Below are 26769 nucleotides of genomic sequence, written 5' to 3'. Positions count from 1 at the left end.
GTTGAAATTTCAGCAGCTGGCTGGAATTCAGTAGCGCAAAGAGTTATACCCAGAAAAAAGCAATCAAATACATAACACACGGAGTAAAAGGCTAAGCAGCAGCTGAGCAGATAAAGATGCAATAATTGTGCTCAATTCAGCACCAGTGAGCTCCAAGTAATGCAGTGTCCTCTTTTCACAACAACACTTTAAGGAAGATGGAGGTAAAATGAAGAAAATTGCAGGGAACAGTAAAAGAGATTAGAAAAAAGAATAGAAAATATAACCTGTGAGCAAAGGTTCAAGCAATAGAATTAGATTAGTTTAAAGATGAGTAGACTGAGTAATATTCTTCCAACATGCACAAATGTGTTATAAACAAAAGGGTGATCTGCCTTCCTCAGTGGCCACTGTTGAGCAGAGAAGAAACCAATATAATTTGCAAAAAATACTATTAAAGCTGCATAGCCAGAAACTTTTCAGTTGCTAGGGTGAAAGAAATTAGAGATATTACCAAATCATTTATTTGGAAGTTTTTAAGTACAGATATATTGCTGGTCCAGCTTGTTTAGATGTAGTTGATCTTGACAGAGCTCAGAGACTGGACTAAATTACTTAACTTTTCTTCTTGATGTCATCTGTTTGAATCTGTCATTGGATATTGACCACTACAGATGAATCAAGTATGATCAAGTAATATATGACACTTTTAATATCAGAGGTTTCTAAACTAATAACCACTGATGAAGCCACCTCAAGCTTTTAATTTATTTGAATCATTGGGATGAATCCATTATAGCTGGAGATGTCAACTTAGTAGCTGCAGCTTTTCAAATGTTTAATTAACAATATATATTTAAACAACTGGAGAATTATTGACTGGGAGGAATATAATGGTAACTTTGTCTGAAAACCTCTGCTGTCAAGGCTGTTATTGGAGGAACCACTACAATATGGACTGTGAAACCCATCACCTTAAACTATGAAGAGGTTGTGGATTTCATCTTTGACATTACCTAAGTTCCTGAGATAATCAGGACAACAATTTTATCACAAAGTTGAATCAGTCTGCCCCATATGCTTCCACGCCACTTATGAATAATAAGAGTTCTGCTTTGATGTCCAGACAGTTTGGACAAGCTGAGACCTTCAGCATGATACTGATTACTCTTAATTATTATATGGACATCCAGCCCAAGAATCAGGCTCTAAATTTTTTTCACATAACCATATAGTATACCTTAACAGGGAAAAATTCCTGTTGATCCAGAACCAGATTCAGAACAACCATCACAAGCTAAAAAACCATGACTCCCATGAGTTTCACTATACATGTAAAATTTCTGCAAGAATAAATATAGTTTTGTTTACGAGAGAACAATGAAGCTTAAACAAAGCAGGGTATACTGGTAAATACAACATGATGCAACAGGAAACTGAAAGAAAAAAAAAAACACCTCTAAAAGGCCATCAAAAGATATAAAACCTGAAAAATACTCAAAGTACTCAAATTTATGTAGAAGTTGATTTAGTGCAGCTACAATGAAAAGGTCATCATTGATCCCAGGGAAATCACCAGAGACATTTCTTTGAATATAAATAAAGTAGGATTTCTTTTTTAAATTATGTCCTTCTGAAGACACATTGCTACTCTTAGGGGAGTGCTTACATAAAGAGTCGTACCCTGGTTCAAACTTTGCATTGTTGCTACAATCATAGCCCTGCATTTGAACAGAAAAACAATCCGCACACCTCTAAGTGCTGAAGAACACCTGTAGCTTTCAGAGGCAGAACTCAATTAAGCTGTTACTGTGCTAAAGTGGGGAAAAAAAAAAAAAAAGCTTTGTGATTTCTAATATGATGTTTTGAAGTAGACAAACAGGGAATAAGAATATCATCACATGTACCTTTATTGTATTTTTATTTTTTCTACTAAAAAGCATTAGTTTGCTCAGAGCAAAGGTCCTCCTTTTCACTTTCTGTTATTGAGATCCTCAGTGAGCTCACTCAGAATTTGGGAACAAATTTTGTTAGGCAGTTTTTTGGGAGCTGACTCTGGCAACCTAACAGAGAACCAAAAAAACCATCCATCTGAGTATAGATTGTACATCACCAGGAACTTCTATAGAAACAATTCTTTCTCCCATGAATGTGTGACAAAATATCAAAATCTCACCTACAATAAATAATATTTTTTACTTGGAAGCTTGATTGTTTATATTGAAATGGCCAAGTCTTTCAGGGGAAAAATATGATAGTGTTAGTTTCTGTTTGACCTAATATTTTCATTGTTTATAAAACTTTGGCTTATTTTCATAAAGAGGTCAGACAGATGTAGCCTCTTGCTTTACAAGACACCTTCCACATCTCCCTGTGGCTTTCCTGCATTAATTTTGCAAAAAGCCTAATTCTACCTCTATTTTTTAAATAAGGTGAGACAAGGAAGTCACATTTGTCATTATGCCAATATCAGACAAAATACAAACAAAAATTTGACCACATTTGAAGTGGATGTTCATATATATTTAATTAATTGCTGTTTTACCTGATTACATCTAATAGCTAAATAAAAATTAAAAATAAAATTTAATATACAATTAAATAAGATTCTGAACACCGCTGTTGGAAATGAGAAAACTGTTACAATCCAATTGATACTATTTTCTCATGACACTGAGTTAGTACTCTTGTACCATGATAGAGAAGAGAAAAGGTATTGATAACATCCCAGCTTGTGCAATATGAACCATCTATCAGCAGTTATTGAATTACACAAAATGGATCTGTTTATCCAATTCAAGCTTTGAACAGTTTGTTCCAATTCAGAGAAAGGTAAAAGGACATGCAAAAACAACTGCAATAGAAAACACGTCATATGTTGCAAATACACTTTATTAAGTGAACAGAAGACTCAACAGACCTACTTAGATTAAGATGTTTGGTTTCATTTAGCTGGAGTACGGAGAAAAAAAAAGTATCAGATTTTTATGTTTTATTTAAAAAAATATATAAATTACAATTAAAATACCTACATAACTACTGATTTTGCCAAGTACATGAAATTATTCCATTGCTTACTACAACATAAATACAGCTGACAGTCCTAGTAAAAGGTAATTAGCATATGCAATGATCCATGAAGCACATAGCTTTCAGTATGGAGTTTAATTACCACAGTCTCACATGAGGCTGGATATCACGTTGAGATTTATGAGAAAAATAACGGATTATGATCTTGAATGCACTTTTGGCACAAATATGTTTTCTAGACGACTAAGGTAGACTGAGAAACATAAAAGGTCTTCATGATGGTGTGCAGTAAAGCAATTTGATCACATATCTGAGTTGTAGAGTCAGAGGGCTGTGACTGTCAATAGCACCACTAGTACAGTAACAGTTATTAGTTAACAGAGAAACTCACCCAGACCAACAGATACAATTATTCCAAGCCATGCTGTGGATCCTGTCTAGCAGATTTTGACTCTTACTCATATTCAAAGGCACATCAGTGTAAACACTGCCAGCAAGATGACATTAAAATAAAATTACCTTGACTGATCTTATAGAGCCAGAAAGAACTAAATTTATGATGGAACATATTAATGTAAACTCTAAATTACATACAAAGAAGAATTTCAGAACATATTCTATCATCTACTTAGTTCAATCTATTTTTTTTAAGATCTCAAGAGACTTAAATGGCAGCTACTTATCCTTCTTGTAAAGCTAAAATAAATTTTTGTTTTGTTACTTTGGTCAAACTTTCAGCTGAATTTGCAGATGAAAAGATAATGGACATGAGTAACTTAATTGAATGAAATACTGTGGTCTTGTGATAAAGCTTTTGTGAAGGTAAATATAATCTAAGCTGATAAAGACATATAGTAGTATATGAAATACTGTGCAATTTCAATAAATCAAACTTTTTTTGTACTCTTAATTTGCTCCTGTATTTTTGAATGTCAGAATCTACTGCTGTAATGGAGTTGGAAGCAGCTAGGGTTGCATATTGGAGAACAGACTGCTCAAGTGAAAGACTGAAATGGACAGTGCAGCTTAGCAACAAGAATCTCATACTTCTGAAATAAATTCTTTCAGCTTCCCTAGAATTGCTTTAATTAGCCCTTGTACACATATACCAAAATAATTAGAAAACATTTGAGAAAAAAGTTGCTATTTTCTTGCAGGTCAAGAACAAAACAAGCCAAAGTTTTAGAATCTCAAAATGAAAGTACGTGCACTAAAAAGGACAGATATCTTTTTAATGAAATTGTGCTCATTTACAACACAAGGAAAAATAGAATCCAAACAGGGTAGAATTGATGAAAATCATCATGTGGTCATGAGACCACAACCTCTACTGCTAAAACCAAGTCTCCCTTGTTTGATCTACATATCTAATCATATTAGCTGGCTTTCTATAGGCTATATATCACTAGAATGGGATATATAATATACTCTAACCTATAAGAAAGCAAAATTTCTCCTTTAGTCACATAAGTTTCAAAAATATAATAAAAACATTTTAAAAACTCTCAAATGTAAAAAACATTTAAAAACCATAAATAATAAGTTCATACTGAATAAATAGAAGAAATGTGACACCCATTAGCAAAAATATTGAACCAAGCATGCTGAGGATAAACAAATATTCTGATCATGAATTAAAGTCTTCCTAAATTAAGAAATGAAAATTAAAACCATTAAATACTTTTTAGCAGTTCTCATTAGAGACCCTAGAAGCATACTCCAAAGACTTCCATGAGAAAAGAAACATTAATAAAAGTGTACATTTGCATAGCATTGTCTTTCTTTTCTCAACAGAGTATTATACCTTTTAACCAGCTTTAGAGTCAGTGTAAAGTTCAGTAATGCTTGATTTTCTGGGACTGAAATTATCATCAAAACAGAGAGAAAAACACAAAATTGTAATTTTAAGCTGACAGAACAATACTTTGTATAATAACAACCAATGAAACATTAAAATGAAACCCTGATTACAGAAAAAAAAAAAAGTATTTTACAGTTGAGCTGATACATTGACGTATCTTTTGCAGCCATCATTGGGAAAAAGCAAATTTTAAAAATGGAAACCTAAACCAAAGTTAGATTAATGAAAGAAATTAAGATATTTAGCCAGAATACCCTTTTGAATTGAAAATGCAGATAAGGACTTCAGATTTCTCAAGATCTTTGTTACCAGTATAATACTTTCTGATAAGTATCTTGTTCTAAATACCATAACACCTATGTTTTTCATCCCAATGGCAAAGCAAAAAAAGGTATTTCTCAAAAATGGTTCTGCAGGAACATAAGAGCTTTAGAAATGTACACCTAGTCTTACTCCAAAAAAAAAGTTCCAATGGTGCATTTCTCCATCAGTGTTGTAACCGGGAATCTTCGGTCACTGAGTTCTTATAGCGTTGTGCTGGCCTGAACCTCCCTTTTCCTCTCCAAGTCTTTTCCAAGTAACTGCACCTACAGTTGAAGGATTCAAGGTTTGCCATTTTCTCCCCACTTTTTTGTGAAAGGCCGGTTGCAGTCTTGAGCACAGCAGTGCACCAACCACAACACGGATGTTTCAAGAAAAAAACAGCATTTTTGTAATAAGCCTAGCAAACACATATGCACCAGGACCAGCAAAGCATGAAATGCAGCACCTCTGCTTTCCCTCTGCACTTCTCCCGTGGACACGTTATCATATCCCAAAGTGCTGTGTTAAGGTCCTACTATGCCTGTAAGTACTAACCCACCTACTTCTGCTTCCAATAGCAGCAATGACGCTCTTCACCCAGCAATGTATAAGCAAGAAACATTTCCTCCTCTCTAAGCACAAAACCAAGAGCATTAGGAATCTCTGTGGAGGCTCCAGAGGTGGAAGCAGGCAATCCATACAGTATCACGTCTTGACTGAATACTGGATCAAATGATCCAGGCCTTGCAAGAGCACACTTCAAAGAAAGCTCGAGAAGTTACTGAGGGTGGGATTCATCTGACCAAGAGCTGAAATCTACAGTTTTCTGTGATGTCTGCTTCTGTCATTGCTTTTACAGTCACTGAAGAGTCATCTCACCTTATAGAAGTCTTTAAAAAAAGGTCAGATGAGCAGACTTGAAGCACAGTTATTTCTCTTTGTTGCTTGTAGTGGGGGGTAGAGTAGCAGGATGTTAGATTATGGCTAAAGGGTATGAAAAAAAGCAAAACACCAAACAAAAACCAGAATACATTAGCAATGTGCAGAGAGTCATAGTATCAGGTAGTACCTAGTATGAGGATGGAGTGGGAGGAAAGGATGAGAAAGAGCTTTGGAGGTCAGAACTGGAAACAGAGAGAGAAATAAGGAGAGAAATAAAGAAAAGAGGGATAAGAAAGCTCCCTTACTTGAAAAACAAACACATCCAAAAGGTTAATAAATTCTATTTATTCAGGTTCCTAATTGCTTGAATTATTCATTTTTTACAGAGTGCTATTGATGTTCTTGGCACTTAAGAATAAAGCCATGGCTCTGTATATGAGAAAGTCACAACTTTTTCTTTTTTCCTTTCCTTTCCTTTCCTTTCCTTTCCTTTCCTTTCCTTTCCTTTCCTTTCCTTTCCTTTCCTTTCCTTTCCTTTCCTTTCCTTTCCTTTCCTTTCCTTTCCTTTCCTTTCCTTTCCTCTCCTCTCCTCTCCTCTCCTCTCCTCTCCTCTCCTCTCCTCTCCTCTCCTCTCCTCTCCTCTCCTCTCCTTTCCTTTCCTTTCCTTTCCTTTCCTTTCCTTTCCTTTCCTTTCCTTTCCTTTCCTTTCCTTTCCTTTCCTTTCCTTTCCTTTCCTTTCCTTTCCTTTCCTTTCCTTTCCTTTCCTTTCCTTTCCTTTCCTTTCCTTTTCTCCCCTTTCCTTTTCTCTCCTTTCCTTTCCTTTCCTTTCCTTTCCTTTCCTTTCCTTTCCTTTCCTTTCCTTTCCTTTCCTTTCCTTTCCTTTCCTTTCCTTTCCTTTCCTTTCCTTTCCTTTCCTTTCCTTTCCTTTCCTTTCCTTTCCTTTCCTTTCCTTTCCTTTCCTTTCCTTTCCTTTCCTTTCCTTTCCTTTCCTTTCCTTTCCTTTCCTTTCCTTTCCTTTCCTTTCCTTTTTTTAATTGGTAGACATGATTAACCACAGGCTCAGTTAGGAAGACACACTTTTCCATCTGCTAAATCTTCCCATCAGAAAGGTACTTAGATAATAGAGGACAACACGCTGGTTTTGTTAAGCCACGGCACAGGTTCATATGATGAAGCTACTGTCCTGACACTAACATAAAAATCTTAACACCAACAGGAAAAAAAGAATCCACAGATAAACAATGACATAAAGGTTGAGCTGGGCACAAACCTTCCTAACCGCAGTAGTTTATTTCTTCAGTGACTGAAATAAATTAAATTCCTGCCTGGCTAAAGAAGGTAAAAATAGGGGGTTTGTATTTAAGTCCTACCAAAGATTCAAAAGGTGGTTTTGAAGGAGAAATTTTAAGTTGCTTGTTTTAATTGAAGAAGGAGGTTGTTCCAGGTATAGAGAGAAAGCAATGTGAAAATACTGCAGAAATTAAAGGTTCTGCAAAGTGGGCAGTCAGTAGTGTGCCCAGAGTTCCGGATGGGTGCATTTTAATTAAATCAAAGTAAACAAGTCACAGCAGGGCCAAGTGTGAGCCAAGCTGTAGGCAGGCTTGACATACGAGGTTTGAAGGTGAGTCTGAGGAAGTCTGAAGTTGCTGAGGAATGAGAAAAGACAACAACAAAGGGAGAAGAGCTGGGTAATATGCTTGGGGGGAAAGAAGGACAGTAACTGTATCTGCAAAATGATGAATAGCCTACAGCAGTGAGAGATGAAGGGTGTACAAGCTGGAGGAGAGATGGTATTACTTGTCAGTATGCGGCTGAGATATATAACCCACCCAGGACTTACTAGGAATGGTGCTCATGGTTTACATGTTTTTCCCATCCTTATCTTGACCCCAGATATCTAGAACAAAACACACTTTTGAATCACATTTTAAAGGTTCATTTCTAGGTCACTGACCATATTCTGCATTTTAAAGAAAGTTGGTTCACTTATTACTTAATTCTGTCACTGATGAACTGTGCCACAACTGAGTAATCAACAGTAATTTTTGGAAACAAGTTTAGGATTAAGTTTATGAATGTCTGTAGAGATTAATAAATAAAAAGTTCCTCAGCCTTACTCCCTAGAAATTCTATAGGTTGATACTTGGAGTTTATTTAAAAAAAAAAAAAAAAAAAAGAGCATTACCTCTTTCAGGACAGGCAGCCCATTCTTTAGGAACTGCTTTATGTGACTAAAGGGATGAGGAGGACAACAGGATGGATGGGTGTACCAAACATATGCAAAATGGAAAATAAATCAAAAATCTTCATCCACAACTAACATTACAGAATTGATTATCCTGAGCTGTTCCCCTTGCAGTGCACATGTTTTCCCTTGATATTTTCCTTGGATTGACCAAAAATAAATAAAAACCTTGCTAAAAATCTAAGCTAATAACAAACAGCACTTGTGAGCAAGTGATAGGACAACCGGTCAAAATATTTTTCCCCAGATATTTCACCATCATTTTACAGGAAAAAGTAAATATTCATATAGCTCAAATGTTCAGGTGATCTACTAGTTACAGCTGTGATGTTTTATATCTAAAATGAGACTATAAGTTTTTGTACTAAAACTACTAAATCTAATGCTATTTATCTTATGACTGCTGATACATACAGTACACTGATTCACAGTGAAAATTATGGACATAGCTGTAGGCACCAAAGAATTTTGTTTATATATGGCAAGCAGACTTATTATCAATCGCTAGAATATTCCCAGAATGTCAGGTTTCAAGACATAATTAATTCAATTAATTGTAAAATGATTTTAGAATTTACAGTTACATAAAAGAGTTTTGCAGGTCATTAACTGTTCATACTTCTCACCAAAGAGGTCTTACATTAAATAGTAAATAAATTACATTAAATATATTAAGCTCAAAATTGATTACAATGATAAAAGTGCTCATTTTGAATACATATACGCTTTTGTCTGAATGTCTCTTGCAAGAAAAACAGGCTTGGACTGTTTCTGTAACAGCAAAGACACCTGAAAGGAGATTTTGTTCAACAGCAAATTAAACTTCATTCTCTGTGTTTACAGTGGATGAGTTAACGTTGGAGGTATCATGGGATATCTGTATATAGAAAATGCACTTGTTTGATAACATAGATGTAAGCATCCTGACTGTCAGTTAATAACGGCAGCAATGTTCTCACGGAAAGTAGGCTTTCAAAATACAGGTTTGCGTACAGAAAGTATTTCATAAACAGGTCCCATTTCAGATATGTCAGGGTTTTATCATTTTAAGTCATTCTTTACTTCAGCTCTGTATTTTGGGTAACTTGATTATGTAAATACAGCACAGCAGAGATGCATATATGTACCCTTGAAATTCCCAATATAGAGCCCCGAACCCCCACTTTTTCCATCGCATTTCACTTTGCTTCACTGTAGCAGTCAGTTTTACATTCTTGACAATTAAGGCTGACTTGACAATTATGTGCCCAGCCAATACTTACTTTTCAATGGGAATTCAATGGTAGGTGAGGCAGTCCTATTGATCTATGAAACAAATAACCTTTCTTTTTCCACAGCTGTCAAACAAATATACTTAATTCAACAAAAAAATGTCAGCACAGGCTTAAGCTGATTACTATTGAAATATAATGAAATATTTAAACTTGACCGCTTAAGGCAAAGCTTCTGCTCAATTGCCCCGCTGAGCAGACACCTAAACAAATAATGTATTAACCTTTCTTAGGTTGCTGGTTGACACTAACAAGCAATTTCACAGTTGAATTTTATATGTAAAATTGTATATGCTGTTCTTGGCCCAGTGCCTGAGAACCATGTACTTCAAAATGTCTCCTGAGATCCTGCGGAGGGTTGCTGCCATTGTTCTTATGGCGCAGTAGGTCAACAGTAGCGTGCGCAAGTGTCTTGTGATAATAATCCTTTTACTAACTCACAAGCCTAGCTTCTATATAATCCTTCATCAGCAATATTTTTGCTGCTCCCATGATGCCTCCTTCCTCTATGCTGGTTTTGGTTGGGTTTTTTGTGGTGGGTTTTTTTTTTTTTTTATAACCTCTCCAGTTCTGCATTTTCTCCAAGAAAATTTTCACCTTCTTATAGTAAAGGTGTCAATAAGTAGTTTGCTCATCGTCAGCTACCAAAGTATTTATCTTAGGGTTATAGGTATTCCAGACACAGAGCATAGCAACTGCAATTCTGCAAGTGAGTTTTTTTCCATCTTCACAGCATTACTGTGCTTTGGGAACAGCCAAAGCTCTGACATGCCTGTATTCTGTAACTACTGAAAGACTCCAGTCTCACCAGAGCTTTAATAGGGATGCCACAGTTGATCAAACAATTGCCAGTCTGTTGCAGATCTTCTGAGAGCTGCAGCAGTTTTCATTCATCATCACACCCCCAAGTAATTGAACCTCCAGGGCAGTTCTGTCAAGCATCACACTTACTAGCGTATGAAACTTGTGGCGGTGTTATGAGTGCAGTTCATGGACATTTAGGGAGAAGAGGCAGTGGAATTAGAGAATGGTTTGAAGGACTTTTCAAAATATTTAATAGTGTATTTATTATTACTATTATTATTGTTGCAAGTTTCCTCTCTGTCCACCCATCCAGCTATATTATCCCTTAAGTTACTTCTCTAGAAAAAAAATTAGTAATCAAAAAAATCATAAGTGCTAACAATTATTTGATTTAGACTTTTATGAAGTCTACTTGATAGAAATAAATGAACAGAAAAGCAGAGACGGAAGAAAGGGAAATAATTTGTAGATCAGTTTAGTCAGCCTTCTCTGGTGCATCAGTTGGAGAAAAGAGACAAAGGACAGAATGGATTTGAATATTATGCTTATGTAAGAAACAGAGATGTTCTGTTACAGCATTACGTTTAATTCCTGCTATATGCTTAATTAAAAATTCCATTTCTGTGCATTAACACTTTTTTTTTTCCCCCCTCATGAAAAAACCCCAAACTGACAAACAACCCACTCGGTGAAGCTTTGATCTGCACTCAGATAGCAGCCCTTGAGCTCGCCTTTGTTACTTGATGTAAACATCCAGATGTGTTTTGCGGATCAAGGCTGTTTCACTACTCTGTGTGGTAAAATGGCAAGAGACATAAATTGACTTGAGGGTAAACAAAACATGTTGAAGAACAGAGTATTATTTTGTCTTTTTGTTTCTCCTATACACTGGAAACACAAAAATCACACATTAAGTGGCCAGACTTGGATTAGTCAGTCATTGTAGGAAGCCACTTGTTTTAGACTCAGTTTGAAATTAACCCTTGGGAGCTGATGAAGGTAAGACAGAGCAAGGTTAGCGCAGTGGTTGCCCAGGAGCCAGCAGCCCCATTGCTTTAGCCAGGGCTGTAAATTCAAGCACCTCAGTGTGCACGGTGGATTCAGTGTCTCACTCAAAAGGAAGCTGTCTGTCAACAAAGAGAATCCAAAACATACAGGTTGATGTCAGCATCAGAAACTTCATTCAGAAACCTACCGGCAACTGGCACAGTAAGCTCCTCCTTTTATTGTTCCAAATATTGTTCAGTAAAATTGCCTTTGTCAATAGTGAGACTTTTACACCTAGTAATCCAAAGTCTCTCCAAAATGTGATATTTCTACAATGTCTCTTAAACATGTCAGGATATATACCAAGAGGCCATGCTTTAGATCTGATTATCCACATTAACATTTCTTAAACTGGAAAAATGTAAAACATAGGAAATACTAAACAAATTGAAGCTATGGAAATGGAATAATTCACTGAACAGAGCTGTCGTTGCCATGCACTTCCTTTGTTTCATTTTTATTCCTTATAAATAGAACCACAAGAGGTGACTGACTTTTGCTTCCATTTTTGGTAAACATGTTTATCTATTTCTGTTGCACATTATGGATAAACAACCATCTACCATCTCAAAGAAAGAATGATTACATAGGCCACTGGAGACCTGTTCTACATTAGCCTATAATCCAGACCAGGGCATTCATCTGGAAAATGGACTCTCAGCTTCAGTGTCCCCCTTCTGAACTAAGTGGAGTAGGGACTGAAGGGTGTCTCACATCTTCTGAAAGCAAGCTTCTCAATCAGCTACTGAGTACATTTATTTTACGAAACATTAGTAAGCACATTGTCATTTGAATCCCTACATTTCCATAAGAAGTTTTCTTTTCAATGCCTGACCTTTCCTTTAAAAATTAACCTCAACCTAAAATTTCAGATCACCTCTTTAAAATTAGTATTAATTATAGTCACTTCTCCTGAGGAGAAATGCTGTATCAATGTTATTCCACCGGAAATTATGGCCAGAAAGAAGCTTGCCAAAAGCTCAGTACTGCTAGGAAGCTTAACTTATCACTGTATGAGCAATTATTTTCTTAATAAATTATGCAGCATTTATTAATCAATGCATTATTACCTGTTCAAACAAGAAACAAAATCCTCCACTGTGCATATATTAACAGTAGATAGAGTATGATACATTATGCTGCAAGGAAACAGAAAAAAGAATGGTGTGGGGATTTAGGGCTCTAAATTCAGGGCAAGACAGGAGAGATGTTTACCACAGAGTGAAAAATGTTCTATAAGGAATTGGTGAGTTGAAGAGAACATCAAAGCTGTGAATATTTACAATGCATTTATCTCTTTCTAAGCCAGTAAGAGGAAGATCCTGGCACTTCTTGGAATTGCCCTGCTGTGTTCCCACATTTTAGTGTGAAAACAATTATCATTCATTTCTTCAAATTGCACTGAAGTGTTGCTTCTGCTAACTAGTGTCACTTTCACTTCATAAATTTCTTTTGTTTTCACTGTACATTTGATCCATTTTCAGATCATACAGCTTATTAAGCAAGTCTCTGTGAACTCAACCGAAACATACTAGACGTTATTTGAAATTTAGAATGTAGTAACCAACCAATCCCTACAAAACAAGCATAAACATCCTGACCATCAGGTATTTAAAACTAGCTATATGTGTTAGGTTCTGCCTCAGAGCCTTCTACTACTGTGGTCACATTGAATGGCACAGCACTGTGTGAGGTGATCACAACCAATTCACAGCAGCTTAAAATGTGACACTGATCTTTTACTACATTTAAAAAAAAATAATTTGAAAGAACTGTTGTTAATAAACCAGGCTATAAATCTCACAAAAATGTCTTTATTTTGGATTCCTATGTATCTTCCAGAAATAAATTGCAGTGTTTAATTGCACTGTTTACTACCACAGCTTTTAAACCTTAAAAGTCATCCAAATGTTGATTTATAATTTATTTTTTTTTTTAATTCTCAGTTGGAACCACTTAGTTCTCTGGCAGAAGGTTTTTCTGGAGAAAATATCCTCTGACAAATAGATATACTGAAAGCTATATAGAGTGACTGTAATATTTTCTTTTTTTTTTTTTTAGCTACAATAACATATTATTTAATATGATTTAGTATTTAATAATGGATCTTTAGCAGTGTCCCAAAATACAATATGGAACATTACCATGTCTTTTTAATTACAAGTATTGAATTTATGTCTCTAGAGTTTGTTGTTTCTGAAGATTCAACTGAAAATATAACTCATCACATGTTAATAGGTAATCTCATTTTTAGTTGTGAGGATAACAGGTTTGCTACAGAATGCTAGTTATTTAGACTCAAGTAGCAAGTGTACTTTGATTGCAAGACCTTGCGATCAGTCAGCAGGGATAGTAGCTGACTACACAGTCAGCTAGGGCTGTATTTTCTTTCTGCTTTGGATACTTCTCCAACTCTTCTGCTTGTTATCTCCATCATTCTTGGAGACAGTAACAAATTGCCTATTTCTTTCCCCTGTGAGTTGGAATGATTGATTTTTCAATGTCCAGTTAAAACTTATTATAAAGTAAGCAAGATCTCGCACAAGTCTTTATATGTCTTCATATTCAGAGGCTGATCTTTCTAAAAGATGATGTTAGGAATAGAGCACAGATGCAGGCACAAAGTTTTTGACCTCACCTGTCTTCTAGAAGAAACTTAGTGCAAAATGTCCTTAACCTTCCCATTTCAAACAAATTAATCATTTCAGTTTGGGATACCTAGTCATTCAGACACATCAAATCCTGAGCTTGCTACTGTGAAGTAATTAAGGCAGAAAGGTACTATGTGGTTTAGCAGAGTACAAACATTTTCCACAGACATATTAAAACACTAAAATGGGAGTAAATTAAGTTTAACACTGTAGGTGTTAACCTACCATCCTTTGGAGGCTACGAGGCTGGAAAAAACTGCATCAATGGAATAGAGCAAGATTCAGTGATGAAGTTGGACTTGGTCCCTCTTCTGTTACATCTTGGTTCACATCCACAGCTGATCATTTCTGCTAGATGCTACTGCTGTATTTGGTTTCCCCAGTAAGAGAAATGGGTGTGTTTAATCTCCTTCCATGGTATCTCTACTATCACCTCACAGAATGAGAACTTGAAGCTCAGCTATGTTGTTTTGAGGGATCACAAACATGTTTGTCTCTCCACAGGTTATGGTGTAATCTGAGTTCACCTTTTCAAGGTTAAAGACATTGAATGTTAACAAACGAATAAGATTTATAAAGATTCTGCATATATATCACCTTTAGCTTATTGTGACATGTCATGATTGCGCACAAGAAAAACAGCTTACACTGTGTCATAAAAATAAAATAGAGATAGAAATCTCCCTTCTTTCATTCCTTACTGCTCTTGACTATCCTTTGGTGATAGTTCAGACATACTTGATGTTTTCACAATCCTGCTCTTGTGCAAGTCGTGCCATCTAAAACCTCACTTCCATTCCACAACTCTGGCTTCTCCTTTGTTGCAGAATTTGACCCCTTTGCTACCTGAAGTCCTCCATCACTCAGTGAATGTTCTTTATTTACCAAACATCTGGAATTCAGACTTGAAAGCTGAGTTTGCCCTCAGCAGTATCTCTTGGTCTATGGGTGCTACAATTAAATCAATGGTTGTTGAAGTTTTGCAGCCATCTATTGTTAGTCTTGTGTGTAAAGCAGTAATTTATTTTTACCTTTTTTTGGTTTTAAATCACTATGAAGACATTCAGTAATACAGAGTATAAACAAGCCCCATATTTAAAACAGCCCACTCAGACCCAACTTTTACAGGCAAAGAACCTCTGGCATCAAGCAGAATTCCTAAATTACATGTCGATGCCTCCAAAGAATTTCTCATGACAGAGACAGTCATAACATGTTCTTTTCTACAAGCATTTTTACAACATGAAATAAATTATTCCAAGAAAGCCTCTCCCTAGCTGGGTTTAAACTCTCAGCAGCTGGCTAGCTAGAAAACATGATATAACCTTATAGTATCAAGAATCAGATTTAGCTAACAGAAGAAAAGGCCAGAATTTGAACTGCGTGGACTTTTCTTGATCTTAAAGTGTCTAGCATGCTAGCATAGATCAAAAAAAGTAGAATATTTTTGCTTAGATTCAGGAATATCCTGCAGCTCCTCTGTGCTGTTTCTGAGATACAAGGCAAATATTGAAGTGGTTAAACAATCACTTAATCAGATGCTTCACCACTGCCAGAAAAGTGAATATCACCATGTCTAGCACAAAATTATTTTAAAGTAGTTTATATACAGTAAGTACAAAGGAAAATAAAGGCAAAAAGAAAACACCCACCTGCTCTTCATCAGGAAGAGTATTAATTTTCTTCTATGATGTCAATATGATGAACTGAAGACTACTGAGGAAAAGGTGAAAATAAAATCTCCATGGTACCATTCATGACATCAACTTAGAGACTTATTTCATTTCATGAAATCCATAGTTTACAATAACCTACATCGGGAATGTGGTTCCGTCGCTAGTTTGGGATTCTCTTTTAAAGTACAAAGACTGCTAAGATGGAATTATCTCAACATTGTAAGTATTTCATGTTAGCTGAGAAGCACTTTAAGAAGTTTCTTTTCAGAATGGAGTCTGATTTGCAAACACAGACTTTCAGTTCTTAAAAAGGACACTGTCATGACATACCTGACAAACAAAAAATGTAGTGGCATAATGAAAATTCAACACAAAATAAAAACCCCAAGAGGTTACTGTCTCCATGTAAGCTGAAAAAGAAATTATTTCCATGTTTTAATAATTAATCCATCTCATAAGGAAAGCTGATAAGGGACATTAGTGAAACTGAGTTCAACATTCAAAGTTTCTAATTAAAAATGAGTCCATTCTAAAAAGTGAAAAAAATTATTATTTCTTTTTCTTCCAAGTAACTAATTGCACTGTGTCCGAAGCCCTATATCTGAAAGAATACATTAATCCCATTATCTTTCTAAGGGTTACGTTAAGTAAAAAAAAATTAAGACTGAACCATGACCTTTGTGCGGTATTAACATAACAGTTTACTATATTCCTTTTACTGAGCATGCTGAGGCATACAGTGGTAGTTGATTTGTACCACTGAGAAAAATAAGTTGTGGGAAAAGAACCCACTGGCTCAAGTTTGAGTTATATTGTGTGGGGTTAAAACTCGTAAAACCAGCAATGGGGTAGGAACCGCACTGTGGAGGACATGCTGCCTCTTGATGCACCTGGAAATCATAGAATCATAGAATCATAGAATGGTTTGGGTTGGAAGGGGCCTTAAAGATCATCTAGTTCCAACCCCCCTGCCATGGGCAGGGACACCCTCCACTAGACCACGTTGCCCAAAGCCCCACCCAACCTGGCCTTGAACACTTCCAGGGAGGGGGCATCCACAACCTCTCTGGGCAACCAAAATCAAGTTTTCAAGTAAGAGGAACAATACCAAGTCAAGATTTTTCAGAAATATTTTTCAGAGAAAAGTGCTGAAGAGCTTGCTTAACATTCAGCTGCACAAGCTAATTGCTATTAACGCAGTTGCTGCCATCATATTATTCATTTTCATGGACAGTCAGTCAGCAGATACAAAAAGTATTTCCAACCACATATTCAAAGCTATTTCTTTGTCACATATTATTACAGACAAATGTTGGCTTTAATATTTTATAAGGTGTGTGACGATTTCAGTGACTAAAATTGTCATGAAAGCTGATGGAAAATAATCAGTAGGTACTGAAGTCTAAATCATTCTGCTTGAAGTTCTTTGCTGTGAAAGTCCTTGCTCTTTTTCTACATAATATTTCCACTAATACTAGCTGTAGCTCTGCACAAGGTAAGACCTCAGGATTTTCATACATTGTTGAGGTGAAAGTTGCCAGAAGTTATCTAAGATTTATGCAAATGTACACTCCAGGAGAAGCCAGCGTTCCTTCTGTGTGGAAATCTCTTTTAAATTAATGCAGTTTTTTGCTTCAGAAAAGGGTTCCTTTTCCTAGTACACTGTTTCTTAACCTGTTCAGATTGATGATCCAGAATCAAAGTAAAAATCATTCATGATCTACTCAATCAGAATGAAATGCGTACATATGTGCAATAATAATCGTTTAATTTACTTGTGCACGAGTTTCAAAAGATGGATTGGAAATACTCTATCTTGAAGGTCACAGTGTGTGGTGATAGGAAAGGAAGATTTTCTTTGCTTCCTGTTACAACTGTGCTTCTCGAACCTTAGAACTATCGTTTTTTTAAGACTTTCCCCCTATCTAGAAGAATTAACAGTAACTTCATCTTGCACACAGAAGATCCTGTGATACTATACAGCATTTTGCATCTCACTGGTGTTCAACTTTACGTCTAGAATTAGCTTCACCTTTTCCTAGGAAAAGGCAAAGATATTGACAATTCCCCTGTAGTGCAAGGCTCCTGTTAGATTTTGCGCTGCAAGCTAAGGCAGGCCTAGCTCTCATTATAAACCAGTTGTCTGCAGAGGCCAGACTGATCATCTGAGCATGCCCTGAGCCTAGGACTAAGGGCCAGATCCAGGGAATGATATGGTGAGAGTCAAATCAAGCTTGCAAACTGTCCACCCCAAGCTATGCACTGCAGAACTTAAGACTGACCCATAAGATCTGCCACTTCAACTTTACTCAGACCAATCCTTAGTAAGTTAAATAAGGAAAGAATGTTGAAATGTGCCCCCTTTTAAAAAAAATAATCTGTATGTTTTGGTAGAAATCCATCATGTTTCTTATCCTACAAAGGCACAAAAGTATCCTTCTAAGATATGAAGTAAGCTAGAGCTGCAGGCAATATTCAGGAGCCGTTACTATTCAACTTAAAGAGATCTGCTATGTATATGTACAAAGGAGTATTACAGTTGAATGACTACACAAACCCTCAGCATTGCAGAGCGGGCAAATTAGAAGTTAAGGGAAAGCACAGGCAGTTCACACTATAAAAGAAATTATCTCATTTATGATACATACTTCTAAAATAACATCTTTAAGAGAAACATGCTACTGCAGAAATAACATATATGAATGACTACTCAAAACAGGACATTTCATGTAATATAAAACCATGCTAAACAGCAAAATAAGAAAAATGGAAAAAAAAGAAGCGTGTATGTATATATACATACATACTTCTACTCAAAGGTTAATTTAAAATATCAGCATCTTCTAGGCTGCCCTGACTTTACTTACATTGGTCCCTACTTCAGCAAACACCTAAGTCCTGACCTCTATAGTTCTAAATAACATGTGTAACTTCATTCACTGTTAGCAGAGGAAATATTCACATTACCAATGCTGCACGCAACCTCAAGCGTGTGCTGACTATAACCTTTGAGGCCAACACTTCCCCCTCCACAAATCAAATCTGCTTTTCATTTATTCATTCATATTGGAGCAGGAAAGATGAGATGGTCCTTTTGTTTGGTTTTGTTTGGGTTTTTTTAATCACAACGATGTAAAATGAATGTACAAATAATACCTTCTGCATTTGGGATTACATCCTATTTGTCCAAATTAAATCAGGTTTTGTTTTTTTTTTTTTTGGTTTGCACAACCCAGGAGACTGAATCAGTAGATGAAAAAAACAAGGACAACAATGTAGTTTTGAGCACTGCTGTTTCCTCTACATATGAGAAATAAAAACAGCTGAACAATGAATTCAATTTATTCTAAATATAAATGACAGGTGAAGGCCTGGAAAACACTTTTTAAAAGAAAATAATTTATTTTCTTAAAATAAACCTAAGAAGTTTTTTCTTTTATTTTAAGACTTTTATCTTAAATTATGACAAGATATAGTCTGTAAAAGAAACGCACCGAAATTGAGATCACCGTATCTCACACTTAGCTTACTTTAAATATCCCATCCCTGATTTCAACTAAATAAAATGGGCAACTTTATTCTTTGTTATAGACAAAATTATTCATTTTACTAATGACATACATAAGCCTGTAAACTATACAAATATAGAGTTTAGAAGAGTTCAAAATTAAATTTTCAAATATTTCAAGTATAACTAGACACTGAGAGGTTTCTCTGCAACTAAATCTTCATCAAGCGTACTGTAGACAACTTTTGCTGTCTGCCCAAATGCAAGCAACATGAAAATATAGTAGCAACATGCTGTTCAATATTGTTTGAATAAAAACATACTGTTAACTCTTTGCTAAAAATCATGATAAACAGCTCATGTCTGCATCAAAAGAGGCATGATCAGCAGGTCGAGGGAGGTGATCCTGCCCATCAACTCCACTCTTGTGAGACCCCACCTGGAGTACTGCGTCCAGCTCTGGGGGTCCCAGTACAGGAGAGACATGGAGCTGTTGGAGAGAGTCCAGAGGAGGGCCACGAAGCTGATCAGAGGGCTGGAGCACCTCTCCTATGAGGACAGGCTGAGACAGTTGGGGTTGTTCAGCCTGGGGAAAAGAAGGCTCCGGGGAGATCTAATTGCGGCCTTCCAGTACCCGAAGGGGCCTACAGGAAAGATGGTGAGGGACTGTTTATGAGGGAGTGTGGTGACAGGGCAAGGGGTAAGGGGTTTAAGCTGAAGGAGGGGAGATTTAGATTAGATATTAGAAAGAAATTCTTTATTGTTAGAGTGGTGAGGCACTGGAACAGGTTGCCCAGAGAAGCTGTGGATGCCCCATCCCTGGAAGTGTTTAAGACCAGGTTGGATGAGGCTTTGGGCAACGTGGTCTAGTGGAGGGTGTCCCTGCCCATGGCAGGGGGTTGGAACTAGATGATCTTTGAGGTCCCTTCCAACCCAAACCGTTCTATGATTCTATGATTCTATGTCTTCACTTAATATATAAAACCCAGCACAGTTCAAGAATGATGCGCATTGTGAATATACTACAACTTGTTATTCTAAGGAAATTAATGAGTAACATCAGACATATTAGCCCAGTGGGAAAAAGATTTAAAAATATTTAGGTTCACACAATCTCCAAATTTTGCACGTTATTTTATTTTTTAAAATATCTAGTGTAACTAACTTGCATATTTCCTTTTGATCTAAAAGTAACAATAAGGTTCAATATTTACAGACTACATGATGGAGAATGATAGCAATACATTTCTAGGCAACTTCAAAAACATTTCCATGAAGATGAAAAATCAGATCACTTCACTTTGAGAGTAGTAGCTAAAGTGTTAAAATACCCAGAAAGGTATATCAGCAATACTTGGATCAGGAGGAAACTTCATACTACCAATGATTAAATCAGAACCTGTTATTTAAATGTTAGCAAGGAGGTTTCCAACAGGCACACATATGTGGCTATTCCTGAAAACCAAGGTGCTGGCTTACAAATGGATCAAAGCAGAAAGATCAAAGACCTTGACCTCGTATTTAAATAATATTTGTAATACATGACTGAATAAAGTCAGCATTATGTCAGTCACTTCAGGTAATAATTATGAATTATCATTATTATGTTGATAGCAGGAACAATAATCTATTTAATTGTTTCAGTAGCACATACACAGAACTAGAAACTTTCTAATTTGAACAAACAACTGTTTAATTTTTATAATTAGCAGGAAAAGAAACAATATTAAAATTAGGCAAAGTAGATTTTATTATGTTATTGTTTCCTTAAAAATGTCAGGATTATGAATTGTGAAATGTACTTTGCTTCCTTAGACAACTTAAATTTTTGTTACTGATAACTGCTGGTCTAGTAAATACAGTATAAGCATAAAAAAGTTAAGACTACAGGACTCTTGAAAGTCATTGTTAACAGTGGCAGAACTGCCAGTTTTCAGTGTGGATTACTGAATGTTAAGATTAGCGAAATGAAGATTAGAAAAATTCTCTGAAGTTATTAATATGCCTGTAATAGTTTTCTACTAGATACCAAGGGAAATGTTTATATTCAGAGCCAGAATTACCCAGATGGAACACCATCAATATTAAGACACATAGCCAAGTGTAAGGTATTTTTCTGAACTACCTACTGTTCAGATTCTTTAACAAAAAAACCCCAAACCCACCAAACCCTCCCCCAAAAAACCCCCACGAAAAAAAACCCACAAAACAAACAACCAAACAAAAAACCCCCCAGACTTATTTTTCCCCAAAATCCTAACACACTAGTATTAACGAGAGCACAGACGGCACCAATGCCGGTAGTACCTGAAATACGTTCGCCACCCTAATACCGGCATCTCTGAAAAAGCTGTTATTTCCCTCAAGGAAAGGAAGAGTTTTTTGTTGTTACTGTCAAATATTTATTTATATTACTTGTATTTCCCAAGTTCTACTGAATATTTGATGCATCTTAGGAGCAAATGCAAACAAATCAAGTGTACCACTTGGTTTGATTTCAAAACATTCAAAACTTCTTTTACTAAAAAGTAAAAAATTTTAAAAAAATCAATTAAATCCATCCTCAAATTTTAATCTTATTAAAACCCATTCTTTTTTTAATTGACATAAACTTCTGTATGAGTAAATGAGTGACATACTCTAGCATTCCTGTAGCTTTGCTAAAAACTGCACAAACTCATTTCTTCTCAGAGAAAGACAAAATTATGTTGGCATCTTAGCTTGCAAATGTAAATCAACAGTAAAAACAAATCTTAATCTTCTGACACTTGCAGTTATTGTCAGATAATATAAAATTGTCAGAAGAGTCTCAATCTTCTGACACATGGAGTCATGTAGTATCTACGCATTGGCTGTTTGAACTATTAACTGTTTAACTTAACCAAAGAACAAGTTTAGGGGAAAAAACCAACCAATGTTCACTTTGAGATATATTAAGAAATAGGTTTCTAAACTGTAGTTTTACATGGAACATTTATTTTACTAATTAACAGAAAGTCACTGTTTTAAGGTTGCCATCACAAGCTTGAATCCAGCAAGTCTAACAACCACCAATCACTTCTTGTGCCAATTACTTGCAAAAAATAATGAGCAAACAATTCAAACCATAGGTGCATACCACAGCCCTAAAGAGATCTGAGATGCCGGGAAGAATCTGAACTACTTGGACAAATTCTTAGAAAATACTGTTGAAGGAAATTGCATACAGGAGGAATAAAGTAGTGAAAGCACCAGAAAGTGCATGGCAGACTCTGCCAGTACAGGTAAGACCATCAACAGACGGTCAGATCAAAGGCCAGTGTTCCCAGGGTTCTGTCCTCCATAACAGCAGGTAACAGATATTTGGAAAAATAATTTTTTCCCATGCTCTCCCTAGTTTTAACAGTAAAGTGTCTAAGGAGAAGGAGAGCATACAATGATGCTTTACCTGGATTCAGTAATCTATAGCTTATAGTGGCTAAAAGACTACCTGAAACAAATTGTATCTTTATCATCATTATTTTCTTCTGTTGAAACAGGCGATAGACTGAAATGCTGTGCAGAGCCAGACCTTCTACTAATTCTTCTCAAACTTCACTAGAAACATTCCCATTCAGTGGTGTTCCTTTTTAACACCACATTTTCCAGATCTGTGTGTTCAGATAAAGCTTGTGCTGTCAAAGAGTGTGTAGAGGTGTCTATTTTTACAAAAGTTGAAAAGTGCTGGTATTGCACAGGACTGTCCATTTATCTTTAAGAAGGAAGGAAACAGAATAATCATAAAATACAGAAGCAAAAGCCATTAACAGAAACATTAAGTCACTACTGGAGTTGTGAAGGACATTAAAAAAGCCTGGAAGAAAAGCTTCCATTTGCATAGGCTTTGAGAAGACAGAGTGGTCTTCTGGAATCTTAGCTGCCACCAAATTTACTTGTTTGCTGCTTTGGTAATATAGAAAATTATATTTGTTAATATAGTCCTTTTAAAAACGTCTATGAATAAATATCTGTAGTTAAAAAGAACAGAAACATCTACTTGAGGATTAATTGGGATAACTGGGGATGCACCAGTCTAACAGAGTACGTTGGTTGTCACAAAGACTGAGCTAGACACATGTCAATAACACGCCATCCTCTCTTAAAATCGGAGCAGGGGAAAAAAAAAAGGAAAACAACGCAACAGTGTTTACCATGACAACATAAGCTGTCAGCTGCAGATCACTTCCACAAAGGCGGCTGTTGTCATCTGTCTGAACACACGTTGTTGCTGCTCTTGTGTTTCCAGAAGATGAAGCAGCTTGAAGTAGCTACACTAATGGGATCTATTAGACCATTAGCTCTGCCTTTTGCAACTTTAGTTTCCTCCCAGTATAAAATAGGCCTCCTAGTCTTCAAACATTTCACGCTGACAGGAATGGTAGCTGATGTGCTTGTCAATAACAGAGCAAACCCATGATTTTTGAAACACAACACATAAGCCTTTGCAGCTCATACAAGACATTCTCAAACAGAGACCTCAGTGTTGTCCAATTCATTCTCTTTAGATGGGCTGCAAAGGAGGACACATGACACACGTTTATCTACGGATCCACAAATTCCACAAGGGAAACACTGAAATGTGAAATATGTATTCTGAGAATTTATATCTCCCTCCCATATTTGATATTTTTTCACTCTATAAAGCATGCACCCACATTGTCCCACACCTGTGCAACAACATGTATGCAGATAAATGCACTTGCTTCCTGAAGTGCAGCACTAACTGCTAAAAACTTTGCAAAAGTGCCCCCAGCAAAGAGGTCTGTTTACAGTCATTTCCTATTACACTTGGACATACTGGTAATCCAGGACCAAACTTCTGGTTTTGGAAGGGGAGTGATGGTTAGAGAAAGGATGAACCATGACAAGAACAGTGAGGACTGCAGTTGACCGATCTGACCAGCAGAATTTGTGGCTCGCAAGATGCATCCATTCTGCCACCTTTGTTATAAAAGGCAGATGATGTTGTTCAGAAACTCACCAACAGCTGCCTGTAGGTTTTTCAATAAATAGCATTAACAGCTTCAGAGGAAACTCAGAAGTGGTAAGACACGAAGCCTTGTCTTCCTCTCTTCCAAGTCAGGGAGATTCTCCATATCTACTATTACACTATTTCATGAACAAATCTCTGCTTATCACTTTGGAAATTAATATAGGAGGCCTACACCATGGTGTATCTATCCTACAATTTTGAAAATTCATCTTAATATACTAAAGTACATTAATGTACTTAGTGAACTTTGAGTTTTTCTGAAAAGGAGGAGGAAAAAAGGAACCTGGAGGCAAATGGTATCTACCATTAACTGATATTCTTTGAATTTGCCTCAGATACCAAAAATGCAAACTACAAGCCACAGAGTATCTCAAATTTCTGAAGAAGGCTACAGGGGAAAGTCAGAAATTGCAGTTAAAACATTGCAAAAAGTTGATTTTTAGTTCTTCCCTACTTTTCTAAGTAACTCAATTAGTTTACTATGAAACCATAACAAAACTTACAGAATCTTGCAGAGGAAAACTATGTTTTTTGAAGTTTAAATTGTGGTTTTCTATGCTTAGATTTGCATGACAAAGATCTGAAGTTTCTTTTAGAATGGCCTTCCAAAAACTAAAGTCAGATCTATTGAGCAACTACTTCTTCATCACAAAATCACATATAAAACTTCTGTGATTGTTCAGTGTTAGATCAGAAATTGTGCTAATCTGGCAAGGAAAAAACTTAAAATCTTTAAGTCTTGCACTAATCTAAGCTGGTGTTAATGTCAATATTTTTAAAATTGAGGCAGAGAATTAATAATTAGCATTCCAGTAATACTGTGTTTGAGGGGAGAGTATGTTGATCCAGGAGACTTTCACTCCTGGGAAAGTTCATTTCTACTCAGCCAAAAACTGAACATTATGTTCTTGAGGAATGTTCCTACAGCAATACATGTAATTATCCTTTGATTGTGGATTTTTAGTCATATAAATGTTAAACATTTTTATTACTGAATTTTTTTTAATTCCTATTTTACAAAGTCCATGTACATTTATTAAAATTTGCAAAGCTGAACAGGTATGAAAGAGCAGTAATGAACAGAAAGGAGAATTACTGTTATAAAACAGGCATAGCATGTGAAAAACCAGAACTATTCCAATGCATAACTTTCAAGTTGGACAATCGTTTCATGAAAGGAATATCTCTTGAAAGGCAGACAAACACCTTTCTTATTTTTCCTTTTCATATGTATATCTATGCTATTATAAATTTATCAAATAAAGGACAAAGAAAATGAACAAATCAATAATTGACTATTAAAGGAATTCAAAGTCAAAACAAATCTCTACAACAATTATTTGTCAGTAGATAACAAAGGAGAAACAGCTAATTAAGGTTTAATCTACTGAGTTATTTCATTAGTTGCAAGGTCTAAAAGCCTTTCACTTCCAGACTTCATCTCTTAATAACTTCTCCCTTCTAAATTTTATAAAACATTAGAAGTTTAAATTGTTTTTTCAGAACCTATTCAAGATATAAAGCTGAACATCTTTGGGAAAAGCCTAGAATCTATAATTTAATTTTTTAATTAATATACTTTGCTCCAGCATTTACATTTGCTATTTCACATTATGTTTCTTAGAAAGACTCCAGACGGTTGATTTGAAACTAAGGTCAGCTTTTTGACATTTTCTTCATAACAGTACCAATGTTAATAAATAAATAAAGTAGAGAGATTTTCCTCAATAATGGCCTACTTCAAAAATCATAATCTCATTGCTTCAGTGTTCATTTAAGTAAATTGTGGGTCTCACCTTGGCATTTAATTAGTCACGCAGAAAAAAACCAAACAAAATAAACCACCAAACACCTTCATGTGGGCATCTATTTGCAGTGCATAACAGTTATTGCTTAATTATCTTTATTTCAGAAGCAATATTTATTCACTTCACCTGCTAAAATGTGTTAGCCTCTCACAGTTCTCTGTAAATGAAATATTAAATATAAAACCTTGTTCTCATTTCCCTTTTATATCCAATCTCTTTGTTTTCCACCCTCAAAGTGATGTCCTTAAATGACTCTTCACACTCACTCTTACCCCAAATTAGTTTGACAAACACATAAAAGAATAAGAAATAAATATTTCCATTTTTGCTCTAATGGAATATTTGTCCTTTAAGATATTTCCTGCCTGGAGCATGTACTGTGCTTTACTCAGCTTAATTCAATTCATTTTTGGTATCTAACATAGGGAAGAATGTCTTTAACTGGTTCTCATCATTTGGATACCATTTCCAATCTATTGTACGTGTGTATCAATCAGTTGAGTCAACTGTTCACTAGCTGCTTTGAAAAATATTAGTAGGAAATTATGCTCACCTTCAGGCTCCCCACAGAGTGTACACTGTGATTCTGCAAAGAAAAAGAGATAAATTATAATTTATTGATTTTAAGATCAGTCGTAATTACATCCTATATATAACAAAACTTATAGAACTCAAAGTTAGCATGAAAAATGC

General features: G+C 35.8%; 1 protein-coding gene across 23 annotated transcripts in view; it reads right to left on the bottom strand.

Moving 5' to 3' along the window:
* DLGAP2 (DLG associated protein 2) overlaps nt 1-26769 on the bottom strand; it is a 466376-nt gene that overhangs the window by 217062 nt on the left and 222545 nt on the right. For all 23 annotated transcript variants that reach the window (XR_012834403.1, XM_075747313.1, XM_075747324.1 and 20 more), the window contains one exon: nt 26630-26662. Coding sequence is in view for 10 of the 23 variants with exons in the window: in XM_075747302.1 (XP_075603417.1) it covers nt 26630-26662 (33 nt within the window). In the remaining 13 variants the exon portion in view is untranslated. The remainder of the gene's footprint in view (nt 1-26629; nt 26663-26769) is intronic.

This window comes from Balearica regulorum, chromosome 3 (assembly GCF_011004875.1).
Source record: "Balearica regulorum gibbericeps isolate bBalReg1 chromosome 3, bBalReg1.pri, whole genome shotgun sequence".
In the NCBI taxonomy this organism is placed as follows: Eukaryota; Metazoa; Chordata; class Aves; order Gruiformes; family Gruidae; genus Balearica; species Balearica regulorum.
The sequence above is the reverse complement of the archived record's forward strand: the minus strand, read 5'-3'. Positions and strand labels throughout refer to the sequence as shown.